The sequence below is a fragment of the Squalius cephalus genome, assembly GCF_949319135.1.
Source record: "Squalius cephalus genome assembly, chromosome: 6".
Classification (NCBI taxonomy): domain Eukaryota; kingdom Metazoa; phylum Chordata; class Actinopteri; order Cypriniformes; family Leuciscidae; genus Squalius; species Squalius cephalus.
In genome coordinates, this window is record NC_137127.1 from 9,099,059 (window position 1) to 9,125,658 (window position 26,600).

General features: G+C 38.9%; 1 protein-coding gene across 2 annotated transcripts in view; it reads right to left on the reverse strand.

Annotated features, from left to right (window-relative positions):
* The window catches only part of necab2 (N-terminal EF-hand calcium binding protein 2), an 86,996-nt gene that overhangs the window by 40,618 nt on the left and 19,778 nt on the right, over positions 1-26,600 (reverse strand). For both annotated transcript variants that reach the window (XM_079874973.1, XM_079874972.1), the window contains exons 3-5: positions 9,048-9,156; positions 5,182-5,207; positions 4,764-4,861 (exon numbers count right to left, since the gene is read on the reverse strand). In XM_079874973.1, coding sequence (XP_079731099.1) covers positions 4,764-4,861; positions 5,182-5,207; positions 9,048-9,156 — 233 coding nt within the window. The remainder of the gene's footprint in view (positions 1-4,763; positions 4,862-5,181; positions 5,208-9,047; positions 9,157-26,600) is intronic.

Sequence of the window (26,600 nt, forward strand, 5' to 3'; positions counted from 1 at the left end):
AACAGGAAATAAATACAGGTATGAGCACTGGCCGAATTAACTTCATTTTTATTCATATCTTTCACATCTACTGCAGTCAGATTCACCCGTGTTCACTCTGAAGGAATCACTCACATTAGCTGTGCACTTGTAATGACACATCAAGGATGTTAAGAGGCTAAACGCAGGTTTAAAACTTGCCCCATTGAAGTCAACAGGGTGCAAATTTTAAAAAGAGGATAACACGGTGTAGGCAACACCGATTTTTGTCGTTGTTCTCTGTACTGACAGCACTCCAAATTTACAAAAAAAAAATGAGCTCAATGTTAAAATTGACCGGAGTTCTCCTTTAATGTGTGAAAATTAGAATAATTTAAAATTGGTTCTGCATATTGGTTATGGTATATTTACATAAACATAAAAATAGCCTGACTGTACTGTATTGTTGATAAAAGGGTAATATTGTTCATTCCAGAATGCTTTGAGCGAATAGGGGGAAAATTGCTCTCTATAATCTATAAAAGATTTTACCGCAATGGCTACACCTCAGATAAATTCACCATGGCATATTTAAAGCATCTGATCCTATTAGAGACCATCAAAAGAATTATCTAGTCTATACACGGCACTTTAACACAGTACACATATCTGGGAAATGAGGCAGATTTAATTCCACCATTGTTACACTAGAAGCGTGTCCCTCCATACACATGATCACACAACTTAAACTGCACATAAGCTACAGTGCAAATTGATGCCTGGTGTGCAAGAACATGAATATTTCATGGGCTGTATGAAAAAAACACATTTACATTAATAATTAGCAGCAGCCTTTAACCTTTTCCAGAGAACAGAGCACTATATTTTGAGTAATGAAGAGGTGTGAGAGGACTCAACACAACACTTATCAACATCTGTTGCTGTGGCAAACATCTCTTTGATTTAAGGACATCTGATTATTCGCCATCAGACAGACATCATGGCTCTGTTACTCAGCTAGTGGAAGGGTTTGAATCTCCAGAGACGTGGCAGTAATGGAGAAGAAAGTGGATAAACAAAAGCTGTAGCCCATGTTACTCAGTGTAATGTCAAAGGTTGGTGTCTAGTAATGTAGAGAGAGAGAGAGATAAATCAAAAAAATGACAGAAAGCTGCTGTCACTCCAGTCCACTCACATGCTGTGTTCCAGTCCGTGCTTTACCTGGCAGGCAGCAGACAAAGCTTGATGCTACTATTCTTGTTGGCAGATAAAAAGTACACAAACTAACTGGTCCCGTTTTGTCTGAATGTAAATGACTTAATGTAAAGTGTGAGATATTACTTAATTGTGAGTAGCTGTTAAAAGCCAACATTCCTAGATCTTTAACATACTGATCTCCAAGGATTTCTCAGTCCCAATATATTCTGAAACTATGCCATCTTCATTGCAGGAGAGGCAGCGTGTGGTTTTGCTTCTACCCCGTATATTAGATGACAGTTGCTGTTATACTAACACTTTGCACAGCATCTGGTATATTTCACATTACCACAACTACTGCGATGACAATGTCTGTCTCACTTAGTCTGTCTCCATCTCATCGACTCAAATACACACATTCATACACAAACACATCCAGTGCAACAAGGAAAACATTTACAGGCCTTATGAAGAGCTGCTTTGTTGTTTTTGTTTAAGTGTTTCTACTGTCACCTTATTGATTATCTAGTTCTGTCATGAAACTCTAGATGGCGCAGGCTCATAGGTCGAACTCATTTAGTAGCAATCACGTAATTATCTACATTGCACAGCTGACTGGTTGTTGGATCAGCGGCAATTGAGCTCCGGCTCAACATTCAAACAAATCCCAGTAGTGCTGTTGTTAGCAGTCTGCAGCTCACTTCAGAAACCCTCCACCTTCCCCAGCTCCACCTGTATAGATCTGCTACGGGGTTATTTCATGTTACATGTGCAGCAGCAGCAGCAGCAGCAGCATGTCTTACATGCTCACAGCAATGTCTGTAAATGAATTGGCAGTAAACAAAACAACAACAGCCTTGCATATTAAAAAACATCCTCTCTCTCATTTTACTTTCTATACAACGATGATTTTCAAACCTTTTGATGCCAAGGACCCCTCAAAATTGATCCCTTCATTAGGGACCCCCTTCCCAAAATGTAATGACAAATATATATATACAGACCCTTTCCAAAAAATTAGAATATCATGGAAAAGTTTATTTATTTCCATAATTCCATCCAAAACGTTAAACTTCCATAGATTATAGATTCAGGGCCCACAACTTAAACGATTTCAAGTATTTAGTTGTTTATTTGTACATAATTTGGGCTTCCAGCTCATAAAACCCACGAAAACAGGATTTCAAAAAATTAGAATATTACATGAAATCACACAGTAATTACACAGTGATACCATGGTCATTGAACCAGGTTTTGGTTCTTTTGGCAGTGTGGGCAGGTGCAAATCCTGCTGGAAAATGAAGTCAGCATCTCCATAAAGCTTGTCTGCTGAAGGAAGCATGAAGTGCTCTGGAAATGTCCAGGTAGACGGCTGCGTTGAGTGGACAGCACAGTGGACCAACACCAGCCGATGACATGGCTCCCCAAACCAACACAGACGGTGGAAACTTCACACTGGACTTCAAGCATCTTGGATTGTGTGCCTCTCCATTCTTCCTCCAGACTCTGGGACCTTGGTTTCCAAATGAGATGCAAAATTTGCTCTCATCAGAAAAGAGGACTTTGGTCCACTGTGCTTTATTAAATCCAGAGTCAACGCAGCCGTCTACCAGGACATGTTCAGAGCACTTCATGCTTCCTTCATTTTCCAGCAGGATTTGCACCGGCCCACACTGCCAAAATAACCAAAACCTGGTTCAATGACCATGGGATTACTGTGTAATTAATTACTGTGTGATTTCATGTAATATTCTAATTTTTTTAAATCCTGTTTTCGTGGGTTTTATGAGCTGGAAGCCCAAATTATGTACAAATAAACAACTAAATACTTGAAATCGTTTAAGTTGTGGGCCCTGAATCTATAATCTATGGAAGTTTAACGTTTTGAATGGAATTATGGAAATAAATAAACTTTTCCATGATATTCTAATTTTTTGGAAAGGGTCTGTATATAAAAAAATTGTACTAAAGCCAAAAATACTGATTAAATAAAATTATATATTTCATTTGTATTAAGATATTATTGTCACGGCCTGTGTAGCATAAATCCAGAGAAGGAGCGTGACGTGGTATTCTGTATTCAGGCCCCCAAAACGCCGCAGGCGTGTAAATTAATGGCCAAAACGTATAAACAGTTTTCAGTATTTAGTAAAAAACTGTGTCATGTAAATGGCCCCAGACACAAAGAATAGTCAACATAACAAGGAACAGGTGCAAAACTAATTAGAAACCATGGTAACAAATGAACGAAAACTCAGACAGAACATGACAATTCTGTGTATCGTTTTAACTACTCACTAAAATAATAAAATAAAAAAACTTTTTTATTTCTTACTATTAAAAACTAAGGCTGTCAATATAATAATAGATGAATCTAATAATCTCTGACCAGTTTTTAGAAATAATGAAACCGTAAAATTATAAAATTCGGTATTGCATTAAACAGATTGAATAATATGTCAAACACATTAACTTTGAAAGGTGTAAAAATACAGTGATTTTTCCTTTGTTATTTTCCTATCCTTTGCATCCCCATCAACATACATCTACACAGTCTAAAAGCTTTACATTATGGTCAGGTAAGAATCTTATGCCTGAAGATGTAAAAACACAAGCAGAGCATTGCTGCGTTTGCAAAAGAAAGGAGAACTCAAAGAGAAAATTGTGTAATTGTGAGTGGCTTTGGTAAGAAATCACCTGTCGAGAACAGAAATGCAAATGTAGGGGGTAGTGAAGAATCACAGGGTGTAATAATTTGCTTTGCGAAATTTGCGAAGGTTTGTTTGCAATCAGCCAGTCACATTAAAACACAAGTGTTTAAGAGTGTCTTGGAGCCCAGAATCCATCGCTGCAAAGCTTACACACACACAGACGAAACAAACACTAATAACTGTACCCCAAATGGGCCATACATTTTTAAAGAGTAAACTCAGTTTGTATTGGGACAGATTCTTTTTACAACTATCACTCATCCAGGTATTTAAGACCTCTAACCTGCAGTATTAACAAGAACCTTAGTAACATCAATTACATTCTCCAGCGTGCCGGTGGGAAGTGTAAAATACAAGGAGGAGGGAGGAATACGCTCAAAGATTGATACAAGACGAGCTGGAGGAAAAAAATCAGAGACTGGGTTTTAATCGCTTCTATAAATCAGATTACACACTCGGTTAGAAACGGAAAGGAAGAGAGAGGCACATATTTGTGATGGCCACAGCTCAGTAATCTGCAGCCCTGTCTAACTGAGCACCAGCTTGCTAATGAGAAGAAAACCACAAACAGAATATGCAAGCCAAGCTTTGAAACGAGAGGTTATATTTAGACGAGTAGGAGAGACTGCATTAACATGCTCACACTCCTCTCGCGAAATCTATTCCTCATCTGAGGAGGGATTTACAGTAGTATTCTTATTGGAGATGGTTTTCTCTTTACAGACCCCCAAAGGCACATCTGATACAAGCTATGATTTAGGAGCAGAGCTAAACCAGCAATGCTTTAATAAAAATTTGCTTGTTTTCAAAAATCTGAATGTATATTGACAAAAACATAGAAGGAGAGATACACTGAAGCAGAGACACACTTGAGTCAGTTTTTGGCACATTACTAACCTTCTTGGTGAAGTCCATGGCTTTGAGAATCGCCAGGTTGAGTGTCTCTAGGGAGGCCAGCACACCTTCGTAATCTCCCATGTGGTTGGCAAAGTAGTCTGATGAACAGAGAGAGATGAGACAGAACTGAATAATGAAATATTTTCTTCATGGGAGAACGAAAACATGGAAGCAAAAAAAAAAAATTGCCTCAAAAACAAAATTGCCCAAGATATTACAAAAGAGAAATTGTGCACAATCCATAGACTTATGTTGTAACTGACACTAGGTTGAATGACTAGAGTAATATTGCTTGGTCCATATATTGTTAATCAGTAAATATGCTACACAACTGTATTCAAATAAAAATGCTTGTTTGCAAAGCATATTCAATTCGTTGTCACTAACACAAACTGACAGTTTATTTTCTGATACTCACCACATAGTTCCTTGGTGTCGACATTACTAACACATCACAGGAAATGGGTAGCATACAGAAAGACAGAACAGAAGAGGGAGGAAAGGAAAGGGATAAGAAACAGGGGGGAAAATCCAGCATAAATCACACATTATATTATGTCCTACAACAGTGGGCAAAAAGAAACTCACTAAACTATCTATCTATTTACATGGATCGTCAATACAATACAAAAAACTTAAAGCATATGAAATTTTTGAAACAAGATCCTCAGCAGACCTTAAAGTTTACAGCTTCAACATAATGAATTATGAACTGATAAATTGACAGATGCATATAATGTTTCTATCTGTTTGATTTTACTTTTAATGTTTTAAGTATTTTGTGTATAACTCAAGTGTTATACAAAATATAATACAAAAGTTGGTTATGTATTTTGTTCTATTGCCAGTATAGCATCTATCAAGTTCTAAATAAAAAAAATGTATAAAAAAACAATCAAATGAGGTAAAGTATCTAACATTTCTAAGTATTTAATTGACTTAATTTTTTTATTCATATAAAAATTACACTGCTGTGATATACAGTGTTACAAAAACTACTCATACTGGCAAAAGAAAAGGAGAAAAATATTAGATTGAGAGAAACAAGCTACAGAAAACCATTAGTTTACTGATTCCTGTTGCCATTTTGGGGATTCATCCCATCTCTTAGGATGCTCTTGCACTTTTCACCGCTCAATTCTTTATACTTTCCCTCACTTGTTAAAATGAAGATGGCATCAGTATAGGGATGCATAAAATAGATATACACTATATGACATTTACAAGTGTAGGGTGGGCACTGAGAGTGAACATAGCAAACAATCTTCTCTCCTTTCACTGGTACTGAGCTCTCGACGCCTTGCCTGTCAAACAGGCTACGTTCACACTGTCAGTTTGTGGGATTGACAACCGCATTTACTGGTGTGAGTCTCAAAATGTCCTGATCACATAGCAACTTACAGTAGCGTCTTGAATACTGTCTGTATGAACGTGCAACGGGAGTCAAGCCCGTATTCTCTTACCAGTAATCATAGTGACGGTGTGACCAAAGTAATATAAAAAATGGCGACATCCATAAAACTGAAAAGTCTTATCACTTATCATTGAAGAGCAACTCTCCCACAAATAACCGTACTGTGTGTGAACACAACTGTATTAAGACTCAGATACAGGACTGACAACTGTATCCTGCTGCTGTGTGATCATGAGTACGTCCAAATCAGCAGAGGACAGAAGAGATGAGAAGACTCTGCTTTGTATAATACTATGTGAACATTATGAGTCTTATTATCTGTTAGTGGCCTGTCTACTTCAAACCCATTAGCACTGTGCTAGATAAGCTAAATAGTGATCATCTTCATTAGTGTTATTATTTTCTGTCCAGTATGTTGATGGATGGATGGAGTCAACATGAAATTGAGCCTATTTCCTTTATTAATGCATGTTCTAGGTCTCAGTGTGAATGATTCAGCTGTGCATGTTATTAAAAAGAATAAAATGTCTTTGTAATGTTTAATCAAAATATAATAACTGGTTCTTACCCTCAAATGACTTTCCTGACGCCACTTAGGCTGCCAGGGCTACTAAATCATGTTAACCAATAGCTATTAAAGCACTGTTTTAGCAAACTTGCATTCAGTCCGGCTCTATTCTGGTATGTTATGCCCACTTTTCACAATCCAAATGATTCTCAATCAATAAAATTCTTGATGTAAATGTGTGAAATTAAAGAAGTAAAATGATTTGCAAACAGACGTTGGCATTGACTTTTTTTGACCAATGAGATTTCATAATGGGAGGAGCTAACCATGACTCAACACAAATAACAAAATGTCCTGTAGTTAGTCATGGTCTCTAGTTAGTACAAACATTTTCCACAGATGTTCATGGTTAGAGCACTGTAAAAAATGATGAATATCTGCTTGATATTCAGATAAATGGAGGACAAAAGATGCAAAAGGATGCATGTTTCGTTTCAAATCTACAACATGAGTGTAAATGAGAAACAAGCACAAAAAGGCGACATGCATTACACTCTCAATTTTCTTTCTTCCATTTGAGCTTCATCCACCTCGGTCTCTCTCAGCACCCCTCACCCCAGTGTCTTTCCCAACCCTCCCCCATCTCATCATCTAGCCCTCTTGTCTCCGAGTCCATCCCCATCTCTGCACCAGTCCTTATGGGCTCTGGTGGTTCATTATTTAGAGAGAAGGCTGTGTTGGACCTGAGAGCAGCGAACGCATCCCAGCAGCTGCAGACTTCTCCTCATTTTTTTACATAATTCATTCTGAAATGTGATTAAAGACAACACACACACACACTGGAGCTGCTCTGCCTCCAGAGACCAGCTCACACACCTATACACACAAACACTGAGAAATAGGGTGTGTGAGACGGAGAGAACAGAGAAATGGCAGCAGATCGCTATAGATGAGACAGATGTACTCACAATGACAGAAAGACACTTTCCAAACACAAAACTTTGAGAGAGACAGAGATAGAGAGAGAGACAGTAAAGCAATTTATAAGCTGTTCTGAAGGGTCTAAGGGTTTTCCATTTTTCTTGCTGTCCATTAACCATCATTATGTCCATCAAAATGAAATCTGCCTCATTTTTCAGCCTGGTTCCTGAGAAACCATTAACTATAATAAGAGGTTAAATTTGGAAACAAGATTTGACGATCATGGTAGATAGAAGATATCTACCCTACAACTTCCAAAGATTGTACAGCAGTTTCTCCAAATACAGATCATTTTGTCCCAGCGAGTCAATTTTATTATTTTTCATCTTAAAATGTTAAAAATCCATTATAAAATTATTACCATTAAAAATGGTTTTGCTAGCCATAATTTCCAGACAAGCTGTATTGTTGCTAAATGTGTGAAAATGTGAATTTATTGATTACTTTAAAGGAATAGTTCACTCAAAAATGAAAATTATCCCATTATTTACTCACCTTCAAGCCATCCTAGGTTGTTATTTAATACAATCAAGAGTTGTGTTAAATAATATCCTGGCTCTTCCAAGCTTTGTAATGGCATTGGATAGTTTTTGAAGCTCCAAAAAGCACATCCATTCATCATAATCCAGTGGGTTAATAAATGCCTTCTGAAGCAAAGCGATGGGTTTTTATAAGAAAAATACAATCACTGGCTTTCGGCAACGGCCGCACGCGCGTTCATGAGAAAGTTACGTGGTTTTCGCGAGAGGCGTTTATTCTCACCTAAGGTTACGCTACGCCTACATCATACGTCGGGTCAGAGGTCACCCTTCCGCTACCCTCGACCCTCGATAATTTCAAATTTTTGGGTGAGCTATTGCTTTAAGATACATTAAAAGCTGGTTATTGAAATTTGCCTCAGCAAGACAAAGGAGAGAAAAGCAGACTAGTTCAATAAACTACTGCAAGTGTGAAGGTTAAAATTTATTTTCTGAGTCCACAGGGCCAAAACTGATGAAACAATTACAGTGTTTTGCAAGGCAGCTTGCATGAGGTAATGCTTGTGCTCTAGGTGAATGTCACCTCATCTTTGCACCGTCACTGACTAGATTCTCATGTAGACAAATGGATAATACTTAATGTAGTGAACTATAAAGACAATGGTAAATATAGCTTTAATTTGTGTACTAGAACAAATAACAACTTGAATGGGATGTGCACACACAAAATGAAATGAATTGATAAACAAAGATCCATTCATTTTTTGTCATTCTGGATTATTCCCTGACAAGGTAACCAATGTTGTATTGTTTCCAATTATTATTGCCCCTCTATTGTCTTCTATTGTGACTGAGATCTGTTCACTGAATGTGTTTTGAGAGTTGTGTGTCTCTGTAATCACCTGGTGTTATCAGAGTCAATGGTGTGAAACAGTTTTTCCAACTCCTCTTCATTCAGAGTCCCATCAGAGAAGAAAGCCTGGAACTCATCAAGGGAGAGCTTTCCATCATCTGCAGGAGGAAGAGAAGAGATTTTAGCTGCACGCCTCATTCATTCTTAAAACACCAGACAGAACTGTATATCAGCACCATGGGTATTTTTGTAACTACATCTTAACAGGTAGAACACACTGTGTGTTAGTCACAGCATCCCAAGTACAAAGTACAAGTACAGTATGTCTAAAATCAAAATACACCTATATATGAGTTCCATACTCATATGTGTCTCATTCACTAACATGTGAACAAAACATTCTTATTAATAGTATGCAAAGAAAATGCTCTCACACAAAATTGATGGATTTAAGTGTGTATGCACATTCATTTTTTCTTAATAATGTTCTTAATGAGGAAATGAGAGCCCACAGTTAGTAATTAACATGATACATGTCCAAACCATCTCCACCTAAGGGTTTTTTGCACAATTTCTTTACAGCTATTTGTCACTCTTTGCAGATGCTTATGCTCTCTATAGACGCACATCAAGATGAGTAAGCCTAGTGTGCCATTCTTTATGCAGAACTTGATATATAATTGTAAGTAATTATAAGCAATTTTTACTACTCTGAACTTATTGTATTTGGTTATTCAATTTCTAATACATACACATACATATACACTATATGGACAAAAGTATTGGGACTCCTGGCTATTACACCAACAGGGACTGTATTAGGGACGAGTAATAGTAGCAGGGACGACATTGCATTCTAAAAAACAAACTGCTAAACTGTTCCCACAAATCTGGAAACATAGCATTGTCCAAAATGTCTTGGTATGCTGAAGCATTAAGATTTCCCTTCACTGGAAGTAAGGGACCTAGCTCAGCCCCTAAAAAACAGCGCCATACCATTATCCCTCCTCCACCAAACTTTACGGTTTGGCACAAGCAGGTAAAGTGCTCCTGGCATCCACCAAACCGAGAAGTGTGATGTCTCGGCCAAGGAAACCCATTCCATTAAGCTCCCGCCGCACAGTTTTCGTGCTGATTTCAATACCAGTGGAAGTCTGAAACTCTTCAGCTATAGAATAAGCAGAGTGTTGGTGACCATTACACACTTGGTGACCCTGCTCTGTGACTTTATGTGGTCTTCTGCTTCTTGGCTGAGTTTCTGCTGTTCCTAAACGCTTCCGCTTTCAAATTATAGTTGAGCGAGGAATATCTAGCGGGGATGAGATTTTACGAACTGACTAATTGCAAAAGTGGAATTCTATCACAGTAGCTCTTCAGAACGACTAATTTTGCATGGCTAGGTGCTTGATTTTATACATCTGAGTCAATGCGTCTGATTGAAACACCTGAATACAGTAATTAAAAGGTGAGTCCCAATACTTTTGTCCATATCGTGTATATACACACACTACCGTTCAAAAGTTTGGGGTTGGCAAGATTTAAAGTTTTTGAAAGAAATCTCTTACACTTACCATAGCATTTATTTGATCAAAAATACAGTAAAAACAGTAATATTGTGAAATATCATTGCAATTTAAAATAACTTTTCTATTTGAATATATAATTTTCAGCATCATTACTCTAGCCTTCAGTGTCACATGATCCTTCAGAAATCCTTCTAATATGCTGATTTGCTGCTCAAGAAACAATTCTTCTTATTATCAATGTTGATAACAGTTGTGGTGCTTAATATTGTTGTGGAAACCATGATATATTTTTTTTGTTTTTCTGATAAATTCAGCGTTCAAAAGAACAATTTAATTTAAATTTAAATCAATTTAATGTGTCCCTTATTAATTTCTTATATTATAAATTCTAACTGACTTAAATATATAAAGATCGTCATGGTAACTGTATAGATGTGTATGATTTTTTTTAAAAGCATCACCAGTAAAGAGAGACAGAAGGCTACTAGAAGAATATATTGTATTGACTTCCTCTGTGGGGAAGGGTCGAGAAAAGGGTAGTGAGAAAAGGGGGGAGGGGTGTTACAAATAGGAGTCTCAAATGCAGTCAATGCTGGGTGAAATTAAATATTCATCACCATGGATTTGTCCTTGAAGAAAGAACTGCACTTATTGGACAAACTGAAGCCGAAATACAATATCAAAGTAGGTGCAGCCAATTACTGTTTCCAAAGAAACTATTAGATTGTAGTTTAAAAATCCCAAAGCTTTTACTGGAAATAGAACCAGTCCTGGCTTGTCAATACAGTTCTATATGAACAACCATAACACACAGCAATGCACATGACCTTTAACCATTCTGCACTTTACTGTCGCTTTACCTTTGTGTTTTTTTCTTTCTCTACCTCCATAATGTTCTCATTCTTTCTGTCACCATCACATGCCTCGCTCACAGTTAGAAAATGAAGGCGGAAGGGAAGCAAAATCAAAAGCAGATCTTTCTGTGAACCATAGCTCTTCCATGGAGTGTGTCTCTGTCTTTCCCCCATCTTTATGCAAGGCTGAGGAGCACGGGGAACCCAGCCCATAATTAGGCAGTGACCCACTTTTCTTATCTTTTCCTCTGGAAGAAGTGCAAGCCCAGGAAATAGACATACTTCCCCAGTTCACCATTGTGCTCTGATGACAGCTGACGCGTAACAGTAACATTATGCCTGTAATAGATTTTAATGAGTCAATAAACCTCTCTGCACTGGGTTGGGTTGACAAAGTAATCCTATACAAATAGCATTTCTTGTCGATGATCATTGTTTGCATGATGCTGGTTAGAAAGAAAGATTTTTATTTTCTTGCAGAGCTATTTAAGAGAGTGAACAGTCCTGCTGTGCAATTACCTCAGAATTGCTGCCCTCACCTAAACTGCAGGTGGGCTACTGTAATGCTGCTTGATGGACAGAAATGGTTTATCTTTCCAGATAATGTGAATGGCCTTTCAGTGGGATTTAAAAGTGCAAAGTCTCATTTGACACAGTAAGAGTGTCATGACAACGGCAGCTTTTCATTTACACAGAACCAAAGCTTAAACTACTACCATTAAAAAGTTTGGGGAGAGTAAGAAGTCTCTTATGCTCACCAAGGCTGCAATTATTGCAATTTAAAAAAAAAAAAAGAGTAATATTATGAAATTATTATCTAATATGTGACCATGGACCACAAAACCAGTCACATGGGTAAATTTTTTGAAATTGAGATTTATACATCATCTGAAAGCTGAACAAATACACTTTCCATTGATATATGGTTTGTTAGGATAGGACAATATTTGGCCAAGATACAACTATTGAAAATCTGGAATCTGAGGGTGCAAAAAAATCGAAACACTGAGAAAATCGCCTTTATAGTTGTCCTTTTATGTTCGCGATTGTGCTGCACTCACTCACAAAAATAAATGTTTTATATATTTACGGTAGGAAATTTACAAAATATCTTCATGGAACATGATCTTTACTTAATATCCTAATGATTTTTGGCAGAAAAGAAAAATGGATAATTTTGACCAATACAATGTATTGTTAGCTATTGCCACAAATATACCCGTGCTACTTGTGACTGGTTTTGTGATCCAGGGTCACATATGCTGATTTGGTGCTCAAGAAACATTCCTTACTATCAATGTTTTATTTAAAAGTGCACTATGCAGAGTTTAGTATAGTAACATTACTTTAAAGGGTTATTTCACCCAAAAATAAAAAAAATCTGTCATCATTTACTCACCCTCATGTCGTTCCAAACCCGTAAGACTTTCATTCATCTTCTGAACACCAATGAAATCCTTTTTTATTAAATCTGAGAGCTTTCTGTCCCTCCATTAACAACTACACAACTGACACTTTCACGCTTCAAAAATTTCATGAAGAGATCATAAAACTAATCCATGTGAATTAATCGATTTATTCCAACTTTTCTGAAGAGACACGATTACTTTAAAAGCTTTTATTCACATATAAACATTGATCAGCGAACATAAACAGAAGCTCAACCGTACACGCTTAACGTGCGAGAACAGACCTCATTGGTTCTTGCGGAAGCTCAAACGTGCTGCGTAACACGAGAATGAACCTCATTGGTTCTTGCTGAAGCTCAAACGTGCTGCGTAACACGAGAATGAACCTCATTGGTTCTTGCGGAAGCTCAAACGTGCTGCGTAACACGAGAATGAACCTCATTGGTTCTTGCGGAAGCTCAAACGTGCTGCGTAACACGAGAATGAACCTCATTGGTTCTTGCGGAAGCTCAAACGTGCTGCGTAACACGAGAATGAACCTCATTGGTTCTCACACGTCAAGAAATCATGCTTGAGCTTCCGTTTAGCATAACTGATGTGTGAGTTGATGAATGTTTATGTGAATAAAAGCCTAAATTAAATCGGACTTATTTTGACCAAACTAGTACATTTAAACTAAACCGCTAAATTAATAAGGATTAGTTTTACGATCTCTTTATTAACTTTTTGAAGCATTAAAGTGTCAGTTGATTATCTGTCAATGGAGGGACACAAATCTCTCAGATTTAATCAAAAAGATCTTCATTTGTGTTCCGAAGATGAACGAAAGTCTTAAGGGTCTGGAACAACATGAGTGTAAGTAATTAATGACATCATTTTCATTTTTGAGTGAACTATCCCTTTAAAAATAAAGTCTATTTTCTTATTTTCTGCTCGAGTTGCTGTGCTCGTAAGCTGGGCTGCAGCCTTTGGTCAGTGCGTGTGTCGCTCCAGCGGATGATGGCTCACAGCGCATGTAAGAGGGGACTTTATTGCCTGTGTTCTCCTGTCCTGACTCAAAAAAAAATTTGCTTGTGTTGCTATTGCTTCATTGACTGCTATCTGTAACTCGACAGATCACTAGGCACTGTTATGTTTTAATGATAACACATAATTATTTATTATTTTGGCTGGTGTTCCACCCACGAGGATGGGCCAAGTCTGAATGTTGTGTTTACAAACTATAAAAGAAAAATTCTGCATAGTGTACCTTTATTATAAAAAATATAGACAAGCTAGTCAACCTCAAGATTCAACTAGTCATTTGATGGACAACTATTGACCACTGCGACATATCTCTTTTGGAGTACATCGTTGCCTCTAGCTGCCTCTGACCGAGTGTAGACGGATGGATTATACATCATGTAATGGCCAGGCATAATGTTCTCTTCTCTCTCTTCATCTTTTCTCTGTCACCATTATATTCTCCAGAGATATGCGGACTTTGGCACATAAACCAGTCCAGTTGCAGTGAGAATGTAGATGGGAAAGGCATTGGGCTACAGCAATGCTGCTTGATGGACAGAAATGGTTTATCTTTATAGACAACATAAATTGTCTTTTAAGAGTGGAAATTTAATTTGGTGACGAGGAAATCAAACAGACAATGTTCCTCTGTCTTGAGAGCTGGGTAAGGGGTTTGGGGAGGTGGAAATGGACCAAGAGGTGAAGTTTTGGTTTATGTGTGTGGGAAGGCAAGAGCCTACAGGGACTGGACACTGTCACGGATCTCGCTACTTCCTATGAAACGGAGGCAATTAGCACTTTTCACAACCAATGGCCCCGGCACATCTTAGCACCTCCTTACAAACACGTCTCTTCCCATCTCTCATCTCCCAGCGCATTTCGGGGAGAACTGGGGTACATGTTGCCATGGTAACCAAAAGAACAGGAGCAGACCTTCTGAGGGATCTGAGATGTCTTAATCGTACATGCGCTTGCCCTTATTTTTCCTCTCTTTCATTCTGTTTTTCTCTTTCCCTAGCCTTTCTTCTCCTATGTTTAGCTCTCGTTCCACAGCAGTGGCATGTGGGTGACTTCTGTAATCAGGAGGCTCTGCGTTTGTTTGTCTTTAACCCAATGTAAATTCATCTTCCAATTACATATGAGGTTTACACAGTTTCTGTTTTAAAGTAGGAATGCATCAATATTAAAATGAAGGTAATTATGTCACCACCTATAATCGATTAAAATTCTATACTATTTCATTCTATTTTGACTAAAAAAATAAAACATATTTTAAAAGCTACAAGTGAATTTAGGCATCACAATATTAGAATGTACAGTATTAAAATGGTTGTTCATTATTAACCTACATTTAGCAGTGTTATTAAATGTTACGTGTTTTAAAGATTAACTTTAAGTGAGTGTTAGAGGACATCTAAATGCAAACAGAGATTGGAAATGAGCATGAACAATTAAATATCAAATATTGGCCAGCATATCGACTGTTACCTAACAGAATCAGACATATTGTGCATCCTTACATTAAAGGCATGTAAAACCATTTAGCTTCAACAAGAAATCAATAATAGCCTACTATTTAAATATTTTATATTCAAGTCTCATTATGTTTATGCTTTTAATTTTTTTCCCATTGATTGATATTAATTGATATTAACAACAAGCTTTTGAAATGTAGTTTTAAGGCTCTTCTGAAAAAATCTTTATCTGTTGGTGTCACTACTGGAAAGTTCCTTAGAAAAATGTTAACAATTTGAGGTCAAATGTAGCACAATCTGAGAAAAACCCCCTGATCCACACATTTCAGTTCACCTTGTAGAAGAAAAGTATTACTTTTCATTGCCCAGTGCTCATTTTGTCATTGCGATTCTGCTCATGGTTATAAACAACCTCCGGCTGGAAAAAAACCCTCCTTTCCGCATCAGAAAAATCACAGAGTATATACTGCGACCCTTTTTCTCATAGCGTAATGATGCTGGAAATTATTGGGGTGCAGAAGCAGAAGTCTAAAGTAAGACCGTATAAACCTGCACTGCCCAGTCCGCCCGCTCCATTGCCAAAACAGTAATAAACTCAAAAGCTAAACTAAAATGAAAGTCACACACTCCCTCTGGCCTGTCCAAAAGACACCAGTCAGTGAAGATGGATGAACAGTAAAAGAGCCTTTCACAGGCCTGTCAGCTTCTCTTGCTCTGTGACATCAATCAACATGGAAAAAACTAGCCCTACCTGCCTGTCTCACAGTAAGCCTGTCTGTCAAAGCATCATTTAATCTATCTGCCTTCAGATTGCCTGTCTGTCTGCGGTGGACACCAAGTACCTTTGTTTGTAGTCCGTCGGGTTTTAATTCAGCCATATGTCCGAACAGTGTGATGGCGACATGAGAGGACCCATCAGCACATGCTAAACATTTACCCAACTCATCCTCCCACTTCCATATGTCTCCAGCACAGACGTGTTTTTCTAAAAGTGTTATTGTGCACAGTGAGACAAATTAGAAATAGGTGTTGCTGAGACTGTACAACATGCTCAAGCTCTTGGGCAGCATCTTACTGGGTTTAGCTCTGAAACAAAGAAGAAAACAATCTCATGGAGCAAACTCACATGAGCAGAACGTAAAATTTGGCAGTAAAATAACACGATTTGATGTGCAAACACATACTGTAGACGTTACAGGATTACTCAAAACAAAATCCCCATCAATCAAATGACATGCAAACAATTAAGGAGCAATGTTTAAACTCATCGTGATGAAGATACCAGCTAATACGCCACATGCATTAGCCCACTGCACCCTGTCTCTGTGGAGAAGATAAGGGATGGCCGTATGAGAACTGATCCAGAATCTGATTGAATAAAAGTGAATCCTAATCCCCGGCACCACTGACAGAATCAATTAATGCTTCATCTAACAAATCTGATTCAATCACAATTCATTCAAATGAGTCATTAACCTCAGCTGCCTGAGTGGGCATTTCACATGGAAATCCTATTAGTGTGACCCAGCCACCAGAAAAGTGCATTAGCACTGAGAAGCGAGGGCTACAAATCTGCAAATCTCGAAAGCAAAGCTCTTAGAAGTACTGTAGCTCTGCACCAACCCAACAACCTTCTCAAGAGAAACAGACATAGAGAAAGTAATACACTTTTTTGTTAAGAAATGAGATCTCAAGCAGTCTCGAGTAGCAAGACCTTTAGACTGACGGCAGAAGGTCTGGACTACATTGCAACTTTCATTGGCCAAGGACCGCCAAAGAGGACATCTGATCAACATGCAAAGCAACCAATCACAGTTCGTTTTTTTTCATGTTTAGGGGTGGAAAAATGTAAAGTCAATGTGCCTACGATAACAGAAGGGCGTGCATCTAATAAATTATTCATAATGTTGTTCAAGTTTACTTCAACATTGGTGCCGCTAACTTCACATACTTTTTAGGTTGATCCTGATAAGCACTCACTGTCACAGTTGTAAACATGACAGCTTCTTCCATGAGGGGGTTTGGCATCACAGCGGCTTTGTTTCCAGGCAGATCGATAAAGAACGCTAAGAAATCCAGTATAATTCAACCAATCTGTACTTACTACTTTTAACCAGGCATAAATTCTGATCACAAAGTATCCACAGATTTGTGCTAATTTCTTCTGGGTTTTCTGTACAACAGACCATGAAGTGACTGAATTAATTTTTCCCACTGTGACAATTATAGTGTTGACTATTATCTATAGATAAACCCACCACTAAAAGGTTGTGTAAAAAACACAACACACTCTGATTAGTTTCTAACTACTTAGACAGAAATATGATATGACCAAAATATAACCTTGGTGATATGACCAAAATATTTACCACGATATGAGTAATTTTCAACCACAGTAAGGTAAGACAATTAAAGCCATTCCTAATATTTCACAACATTGCCACTTAAAGGTGAAGTATGTAGTTTCTGAGACACTAGTGGCACCTAGCAGAATTATAAAATAGACATATTTTCAAACAGCCTTGTAAAAACCCCTTTCGCATGTCGGGCCTCCCCCAACTCAAACGTTATAAATACAGCTTGCATTTTGGTTTGCAATTCTATAACCAAAACTGAATGTCTTTTCCTATATAACGTGCCAGCCATGGCCCCACACTATGCTAAACCCCCTCTGGCTCCGCCTGCTACTGTAGCCACGCCCCAACCTCTCGCTATACAGTAGTTTGAGCTGGAAAGTGAACCGCTCTCATTGATGGTGCCAGGGGGGCTCATGTTCTAATAACAGAAAGCATAATTTTCTGCCTCTCAGACAAAAAGGCCAATTCAGAAGAGTGTTAGATGCATTTTTCAAAAATGGAGATTGGTTCAGTTTGTCTTTGAGTATGATTGAGTGTATATTTGGGCCATTGGGAAATGGGTGGGGCTCTATTAGTACTGCACCATTCAAAGCAATGCCATCAGTCAAGGATGAAGAGTCTGCCAGGCGACTAATGTAAGTTCAGCCTGTTCTGTGGTCAATAACGTCCATGAATCCTATCTCTAATGTAATGCAGACTGCAGTATGATGAATATGCAGCTCAATGCTGCAGTCGGCTAATTATTAGAAGAGAAGATTCATGACTATGATCGCCAGAAGTGCTAAGGGACAATTAAAAAAATGAAACAACTGGCTTAAAGCAAAACCCTAAAAATGTAAAGAACTATAACAGGGGATTTCCTGATAAAATGTATTAGTTGAAATGGTAATACACTAGGGCTGCCTGATATTGGAAAAAAATGACATTGCAATATTTCGTTTTTGTACAATTTGTATTGCGATGACTGGTAAAGATCAATGCTGAAACGATATATTGTGTAGTCCTATAATACACATTAGAAAAAAAGTACAATGTTTGGTTGGTATTTCTAGAGGAATAAGAATATTCCCTGTAGAAAAAATGTGCATTATACATTTAGAAAGAATCTGCATTGCACCAATATGTGGCACTGGCAAATGTCCACTTGCTATACTCAGAGATTCAATCTGGAAGTCAGCCATCTGGATTTTAAAAGTAGACACAAACCAGTTTAACATTCAACATCAGCAAAGAATTGGATATAAAGTCAGTAGGTGGTTTATCCTTTCTATTGTACATTTCATTGGGCGTGCAGAACATCTTTTAATGTATCCTGAATAGAGTTTTACACTAAAAGCTTCCTTGGAGAAAGGTTGTTAAAGGATGAAACTTATCCCTCTGAATACTTTCTTTCAAATATCTATTATCTGCAAGACAGATGCACATTCTGCAAGAGAAGAAGAAATTTTTAAGAGAAGAAATTGCCTATTAAATTAGAGAAAAAGATCTCTAAACAAAGAAGGCAGTACTGGTACTGGGACACTATCCAAGATGACCTTACAAAGTTTCAAAATCCTCTTAAAAGGTGTCAAATAAAAGAATATCTTACAGCTAACTAATTATACAGTAGTTGTTCACCCATCAAGCTCATACTCTTACATTCATAAAGTGTGAAAAGATTTTAGGAAAAGAACTTCCTCCCTGCTCCCTCTCAAAAAATGAGTTGTGCTACTTGCTCAGTTTACTTAATGCATTATACAGCATTCTGTCACATCTTAATTTAATGGCACTCAATCCATTTAAATTAGTAAAATAAAAGTTTACTTAATCCATTTGCAATGAGACTACATGAATAATTTAGGTTGGAATTAACATAGCATTATTGAAACTGGGCAAAAGATTTCCAATTTCCAGCATGATTTTGGTGGGATCAGATGGGGTTAAAGGCATTGTTCACCCAAAAATTATAATTTACTAATCCTTACGACATTCCAAACTCATAGAATTTTCTTTCTTCTGAACACAAAAGATATTTTAAAGAACAGTTCTGTTTCAATGTTTCAAGAAGATACTTGTCTTAAGTGTTTTTTGTCCATACAATGAAAGTCAATGGGGTCCAAAAAAAAACATATTTTTGTGTTCTATAGAAAAAAGTCATACAGGTTTGAAATGAGGATGAGTAAATGATGATTGAAAATTGTGGAGAAGGACGTTGCTTAAATCAAAAAGCAATTACTGTTCATATGCCAGTGGAGAGAACAGCTTTTTCTTCCTTGTGGCTCCTATCAACACAATATTTTATATATGGTAAAAAGAAAAGTGACATTTAGTATGCTCATGTGCTCTGTTGCTCGCTTGTTATTAACTGCAAGAGTTGAGTTTCTTTTGACATGTCTAATTCTATTGAGTTTTAATCAATGCAGTTAGATTTTGCTACATAAAAAAATAGAGTTCACAGAAGCACTGCACAATTCATCGTTTAAAGATTGTGATCTCAAATCAAACATCCACACAATCTTATTTCTAAATGAAAAAGATTCAGCTATATCTATTAAACCTTTTACAAGCACGATCACAACGAAACATTCAAATATGTGACCCTGGATGACAAAAACAGTCACACGGGTCATTTTTTTTAAATGAAGATTTATACATCACCTGAAAGCTAAATAAATAATCTTTCCATTGACATATGGTTTGTTATGATAGGACAATATTTGCCCGAGATACAACTATTTGAAAATCTGGAATCTGAGGGTGCAAAAAAATTGAAACATTGAGAAAATTGCCTATAAAGTTGTCCATTTATGTTCGCAATTGTGCTGCCTTCACTCACAAAAAAAAAATGTTTTATATATTTACGGTAGGAAATTTACAAAATATCTTCATGGAACATGATCTTTACTTAATATCCTAATGATTTTTGGCATAAAAGAAAAATCGATAATTTTGACCCATACAATGCATTTTTGGCATTTGTGACTTGTGACTGGTTTTGTGATCCAGGGTCACATATGTGTTTGTGGTGCCGCTGACCCAAAAAGAGCAGTTGTCATCTGTAGGAAGGTCTTTTCAACCACACAGTATCATTAGTTCTGTTACAATAACTTGAATTATCACAGGAGTACAGGGATACGTTTATAGTTCGGATTAAACACTGATGTTTATGACAACAATCAAAATATAGTAATGCTGCCTTCATGTGCTATCAAAATTATCGTAAATACTAGTTTCCTAGTTAAATGAGCTGTAATCACGACTTCACAAGTGGGAAGTAAGAAATTTCCAATAGCATGTGAAGGCATCATAAATTACCTTTTGAAAGCAACTTGATGCTAAAAAATTGTATCCAATACACCGTTGCACCAGTAGGTACATTAAAAAATGTATTTGTCATTGAATCATAAATTCAAGAGATTCGTTCAGAAACGCTGATTCATCCAGTAATGAAACAAGTCTTTATGAGTAAGTCATTGAATCATTGATCTCTCTAACAAAAAATTGTGAAGAGAAGAGAAGAGGAGAGAAGAGGAGAGAAGAGGAGAGAAGAGGAGAGAAGAGAAGAGTTTATTCAAAATAGCGCCTCACACCCCCACATTCAGCTGTGGCAATCAAGCAAGTCTGCCTTATTTCCACTGAGGATTAGAAATTCTCAATTAATTTTCTCTCTTTTATGCTTCAAGGGACTCAGGACAAAAATCATCTGGCTTTGGGTGGGTGCCTAAGAAGAAGTATTTGTCTTTCATTATATAGACATTTAACATAATTGAACACTTCTGGGTCAGCCAACTTAAGGGCTCAGGGAGACGTGAAAGAAATGAAGACATGGATGTGACCCCATATTGGGTTTCCATTTGATTAAAGCCTTCAGGCATCTAAAGAAACAAGCTTAGGGAGATGATGATGGCACCATGGCAACATCAGGAGCCAGAGGCCTAATGGGATATATAGGGATCGCAGTTTGCTGTAACCATGGGTAACTGGCTACAGGGAGGTTGGTAGGGAAAATGCATTATTACAAACCATCCCCACTGATTTCTGCTAAATGTGCTCAAGAACATTCCTAGATAGTGGCTTTGATGCTGTCAAAAGTGGCCAGTTTAACTGAATTCACCCTATTTATAGTCAGAATCACACGAGAAGCTGCAAAGAGAGCGCTCTGAGGGAGCTCAATGCAGGGTTACGGTGCTGCTCTTGACAAATCTCTTTTCAATTGCAGTTATTGACTTACAGGTTGATTTATGGAAGAAAGTGGCCACCACAGCACTAAATCCTACTGTCACTGTTCCGTTGCAATACAGGAGTTGTGGCTGTATTGCCATTGGTACGATAAAACCATAAGAACTTCATGTAGTGAACTGATTTTTCTGTTTGATTACAATAATAAAGTGGAAAGATTATAGGGATTATAGGAATATAAGGGATAGTTCACCCAAAATTTTTAATTTGGTCATCATTTACTCACCCTCATGTCATTACAAACCTTTATTTTTTTTCTTCTGTGGAACACAAAAGAGATTTTGAAACCTGTCTAAGTGGGGTTTGTCTTGTTCATACAATGTTGTTTTAGACCCCACTGGCTTTCACAGTACAAAAAAAAAAAAAAAATAGTTAAAACATTAAAACATCTTTTTCTTTGTTCCACAGAAGAAAGGGCCATCAGAAGATGTTACACTTACTAAAAAACCTTCAGATACAACACAACTTGTTAACATGTATGAAGGCGCTAATTAACTGACTTTTAAGTGGCATTTAACAACTTAACCATCTGTCATTAGTTAGAGCAGGACTTAAGATAACTTGTATATTTTGCAGTAATGCCACAAATACAAAGGACACAAGAGTAAAATACTACACGGTGTTTTCTGTGCCACTAATGAGTCTATCAAACATTCGTTTGTATCCTCATCTGAATCAGACACCTGTTCAAAAGCTGTGCATGCAATCATAATCATGGTGGTACATGTAGGTCATCAGCAGGTTCTTGAAAACAAGACACAGAATATTAACAAAGGTCGTGATTAGTACTGATTAATAGTGATTATTTTTTTTTGCATAAAGAGCTGCTGTTTTCCCCTTCATTCACCTCATCTTAAATTCTTTATAGTTTTCCACAAACAGGAGCAGAGAGGTCACCCTTGATTCTAATAGCTGTATGCTCAGTTTTTGTGAATTGCGTGTTTGGTTCATTATGGAAGTCAGAGGTGCTGTCCATGTGGAGAGAGGTTTAAACTGAAAGGTCAGGTTGATGATTCACTCCCACATTTTACACTTTACTCAGGGGAGCTGTGCAGACCAAATAGCACTTTCTGTTATTCTGAAAATAGCATGTCAAGGATTAAGTTGTAAGGGGAAAAAAAGGAATTATCTCCAATGGGTGTCACTAGCGTGTAGTCTAATCCATTATCCAAGACACACGATGCAGGATGAAAGATACTAGGTGACTTTAATGACAACACGGAGTATACACTGGAGAACTCATAACACACACTATTAACATAAGACGACACCAAACATGGAACAGAAAGAACTAAGAGAATAAGTATACAAAGGGATAATTAACAGAACAAGAACCAGGTGTGTACCTCAATCTGAAACCATGGCAACAAACTAGAAATGAGAACTCAGGCAACATGGGAAAACGTCTCAGTTACTAATGTAACCCTCGTTCCCTGAAGGAGGGAACGGGAGACGTAACGTCGACGTGACGACGTAATTGGGATCACTTCAGGGAGCCCTATCATCTTCGAGTGTCTACAGAACAAGCCAATGAACGTTGGCGTGTGTGAAATGTACACATTGTTTTTCGCTAAGGAGCCGAGATTGTGATGGCCATTGCAGCGATGGTCAGCCCTTTCAGTCGCTCGGCTCACCGCACGGCGACACGGGCTCACCGCATGGAGCTGGTCGTGGAAGAATACGCATATGGGATCGCCGCAGGGATCACCACATATGGAACCCAGCCTAGCACAAGTTACACAAGCATACGAGCACTAGGCCTGGCGTCAGACGCTCCACAACGTCCGACTGCCGAAGGGGTGTGGAGGACCTCTACAGGGTTCGTCTGAGTGGGGAACTCGACTGGAGCAAAAAGCGCACGTATCCGTTCCAGTGGAAGGGAGTGGCGCAGCAAGCCGACACTAGAGCGGGAACTTTGGTGTTACCGCAGGAGCACAGGAAGAAACCTGCTCAACACGTAGGCTATAAAACCTAGCGAACGTGTTAGGTGTCGCCCAGCCCGCAGCACTACAGATGTCTGTCAGCGAGGCGCCGTGTGGCAGTGCCCAGGAAGAAGCGACACCCCTAGTGGAGTGGGCTCTCAACCCGGGCGGGCAGGGCACGCCTTGGGCTTCGTAAGCCAAGGCGATGGCATCCACTATCCAGTGGGCCATCCTCTACTTGGAGACGGCCTTTCCCTTCTGCTGGCCTCCGTAACAGACGAAGAGCTGATCTGAGGTCCTGAGGCTTTGCGTTCTGTCCACGTACAGACGCAGAGCGCGAACGGGACAGAGAAAAGCCAGGGCTGGGTCTGCCTCCTCCGAAGGCAGCACTTGCAGGTTTCACCACCTGGTCCCAGAAGGGAGTGGTAGGAACCTTGGGCACGTATCCGGGCCGGGGTCTCAGGATCACGTGAGAGTTATCCGGGCCGAATTCTAGGCGCGATTCGTCGACCGAAAATGCATGCAGGTCCCCTACCCTCTTGATGGAGGCCAATGCAACCAGGAGAACTGTCTTACAGGACAGGATTTTTAACTCAGCTGATTGAAAGGGCTCAAAAGGTGGTCTCTGAAGTGCCGAAAGGACCAGAGACAAATCCCAAGAGGGTATAGAGAGTGGGCGAGGCGGATTTAGTTTCCTCGCCCCCCTCAGGAACCTGATGATCAGGTCATGCTTTCCCAATGACTTACCTTCAACTGCATCGTGATGTGCGGCAATCGCGGTAACATACACTTTAAGGGTGGAGGGAGACAGCCTTCGCTCCAGCCCTTCTTGCAGGAAGGAAAGCACGACTCTGATCGAGCAAGATCAGGGGTTCTCCTCGTGAGAAGAACACCAGTCAACGAACAGGTTCCACTTCAATGCATAGAGGCTAGCAAGACCTGCTCCTTGTCCTCCCTGACTTTGCACAAGGTCTGTGCAAGAAGGCTCACTGGGGGAAACGCATACTTGCGTAGGCCCCGGGGCCAGCTGTGTGGCAGAGCATCCGTGCCGAGGGTCACCTCGGTCAGGGAATAGAACAACTGGCAGTGAGACGTGTCCGGGGGCGGCAAACAGATCTACCTGTGCGGTCCCGAAGTGCCTGAAAATCAGCTGGACCCCCTTGGGATGGAGTCGCCATTCTCCCGATAGCACCTGCTGGCGTGAGAGCTTGTCGGCTGCACGGTTGAGCAGGCCCGGAATGTAAACAGCACGAAGCGACCTAAGACATTCGGCGGGAGTGCAGACCATCTTAGTGGTTGATGTACGCAACAGTCGCAGTGCTGTCCGTACATGAGGTAAGCGAGTCTCGATCTAAGCACTGCCATAGTCATATTCCCGCAATGGGAACATGAACTATTCACAAAAGCTGCCTCAGCGTGCTGAATGCCCAAACACGAGAGGCAACTATTGTGGCCGTCTGCTGGCACCAGGGAATGACCGCACCCAGAAACGCACAAGCGGAATGACATCCTGAAAAGGACACAGGGTTACTCTTTTAGTGAAAACAAAAAAACAGAAAAACTCTCTCAGTGCTGAGGCACCCAGGGGTAACCGCATTGTGTATTTACACACACACAGGAGGAAACGCCCATCGAAACTGACACACACACACACAGAACTGAGCTGCAATACTCGCGGCCGCCACTGATCGCGCCGTCACACCAACACTGGAACGAGAGTCCTCTTTGAAGTTTTCAATGCAGTCTTGTAGAATTCTGCAGTCAAACAGAAGCTCGGCTCTGAAGTGAAAGACAATGTGTGCGTGCGCCCGCCCGCCCGCCCGCCCGCTTCCTGTTTATACCCGCGCTGCGGGGCGGGTGAGGCGTTTCACGCACGCCAACGTTCATTGGCTTGTTCTGTAGACACTCGAAGATGATAGGGCTCCCTGAAGTGATCCCAATTACATCATCAAGTCGACGTTACGTCGAACGTGAGCGACTGAAAGGGAACCAAACTAAACAGAATATGGCCGTGACAATGAGTATATAGGTCAGGTGTTACTGCTGTAAGCCCTGATTGATTCGAGTCAGGCATTACATGTGAGCATACTAAATGTAAATGTCTTTTTTTTGTGGTCACAAACTTAATTAAATATATTGCTTATACATAAATAATATTTCTACTAATGATAGATGGAGAGGTTTAAGGTTTACGTTAGGGAAGGTGGGGGAAGGAAGACCCTCAAACCTGCATCCCTTAGGAGAGTGCAGTGCAACACCTCATTACACCATGAACACAAGCACTAGCGCATCGTAAATGATCCTGACACTGAGAAGCACTGAGGAACCTGACAGCCAAAACCTTACAAACAATGTGAGAGAAAGAGAACAAATCTGAGACAAAGAGTGAAAGAATGGAGAGAAGTCAACATCTCCAGCAGAACAGTGTTTTTATTATTAAACTAAAACTACAAATCATTTTCATTAGAGATAAATTGAGATCACGATTTTTTTGTTTCAAATTGAGATCAGAATTCTCCCACGATTCTGAACAGACAACTAAATAAAGTAACATGTAAATTAGAGGTTTTGACAAAATATTAATTGCTGCAGTCTATTTAAAAATGTTTAATTAGAATGAATATTTAAAAAAATATATGTTTGAATGAATGATTCAATGACTCACTCATAAAGACTTCACTTGTTTCACTACTGGATGAATCAGCATTTTTGAACAAATCTCTTGAATAAATGATTCAATGACAAATACATTTTTAATAATCACCTGTCGCCACCTACTGGTGTAACAATGTATAATCGATACAATCGGTATAATATAAAAATAAAATCGAATTCA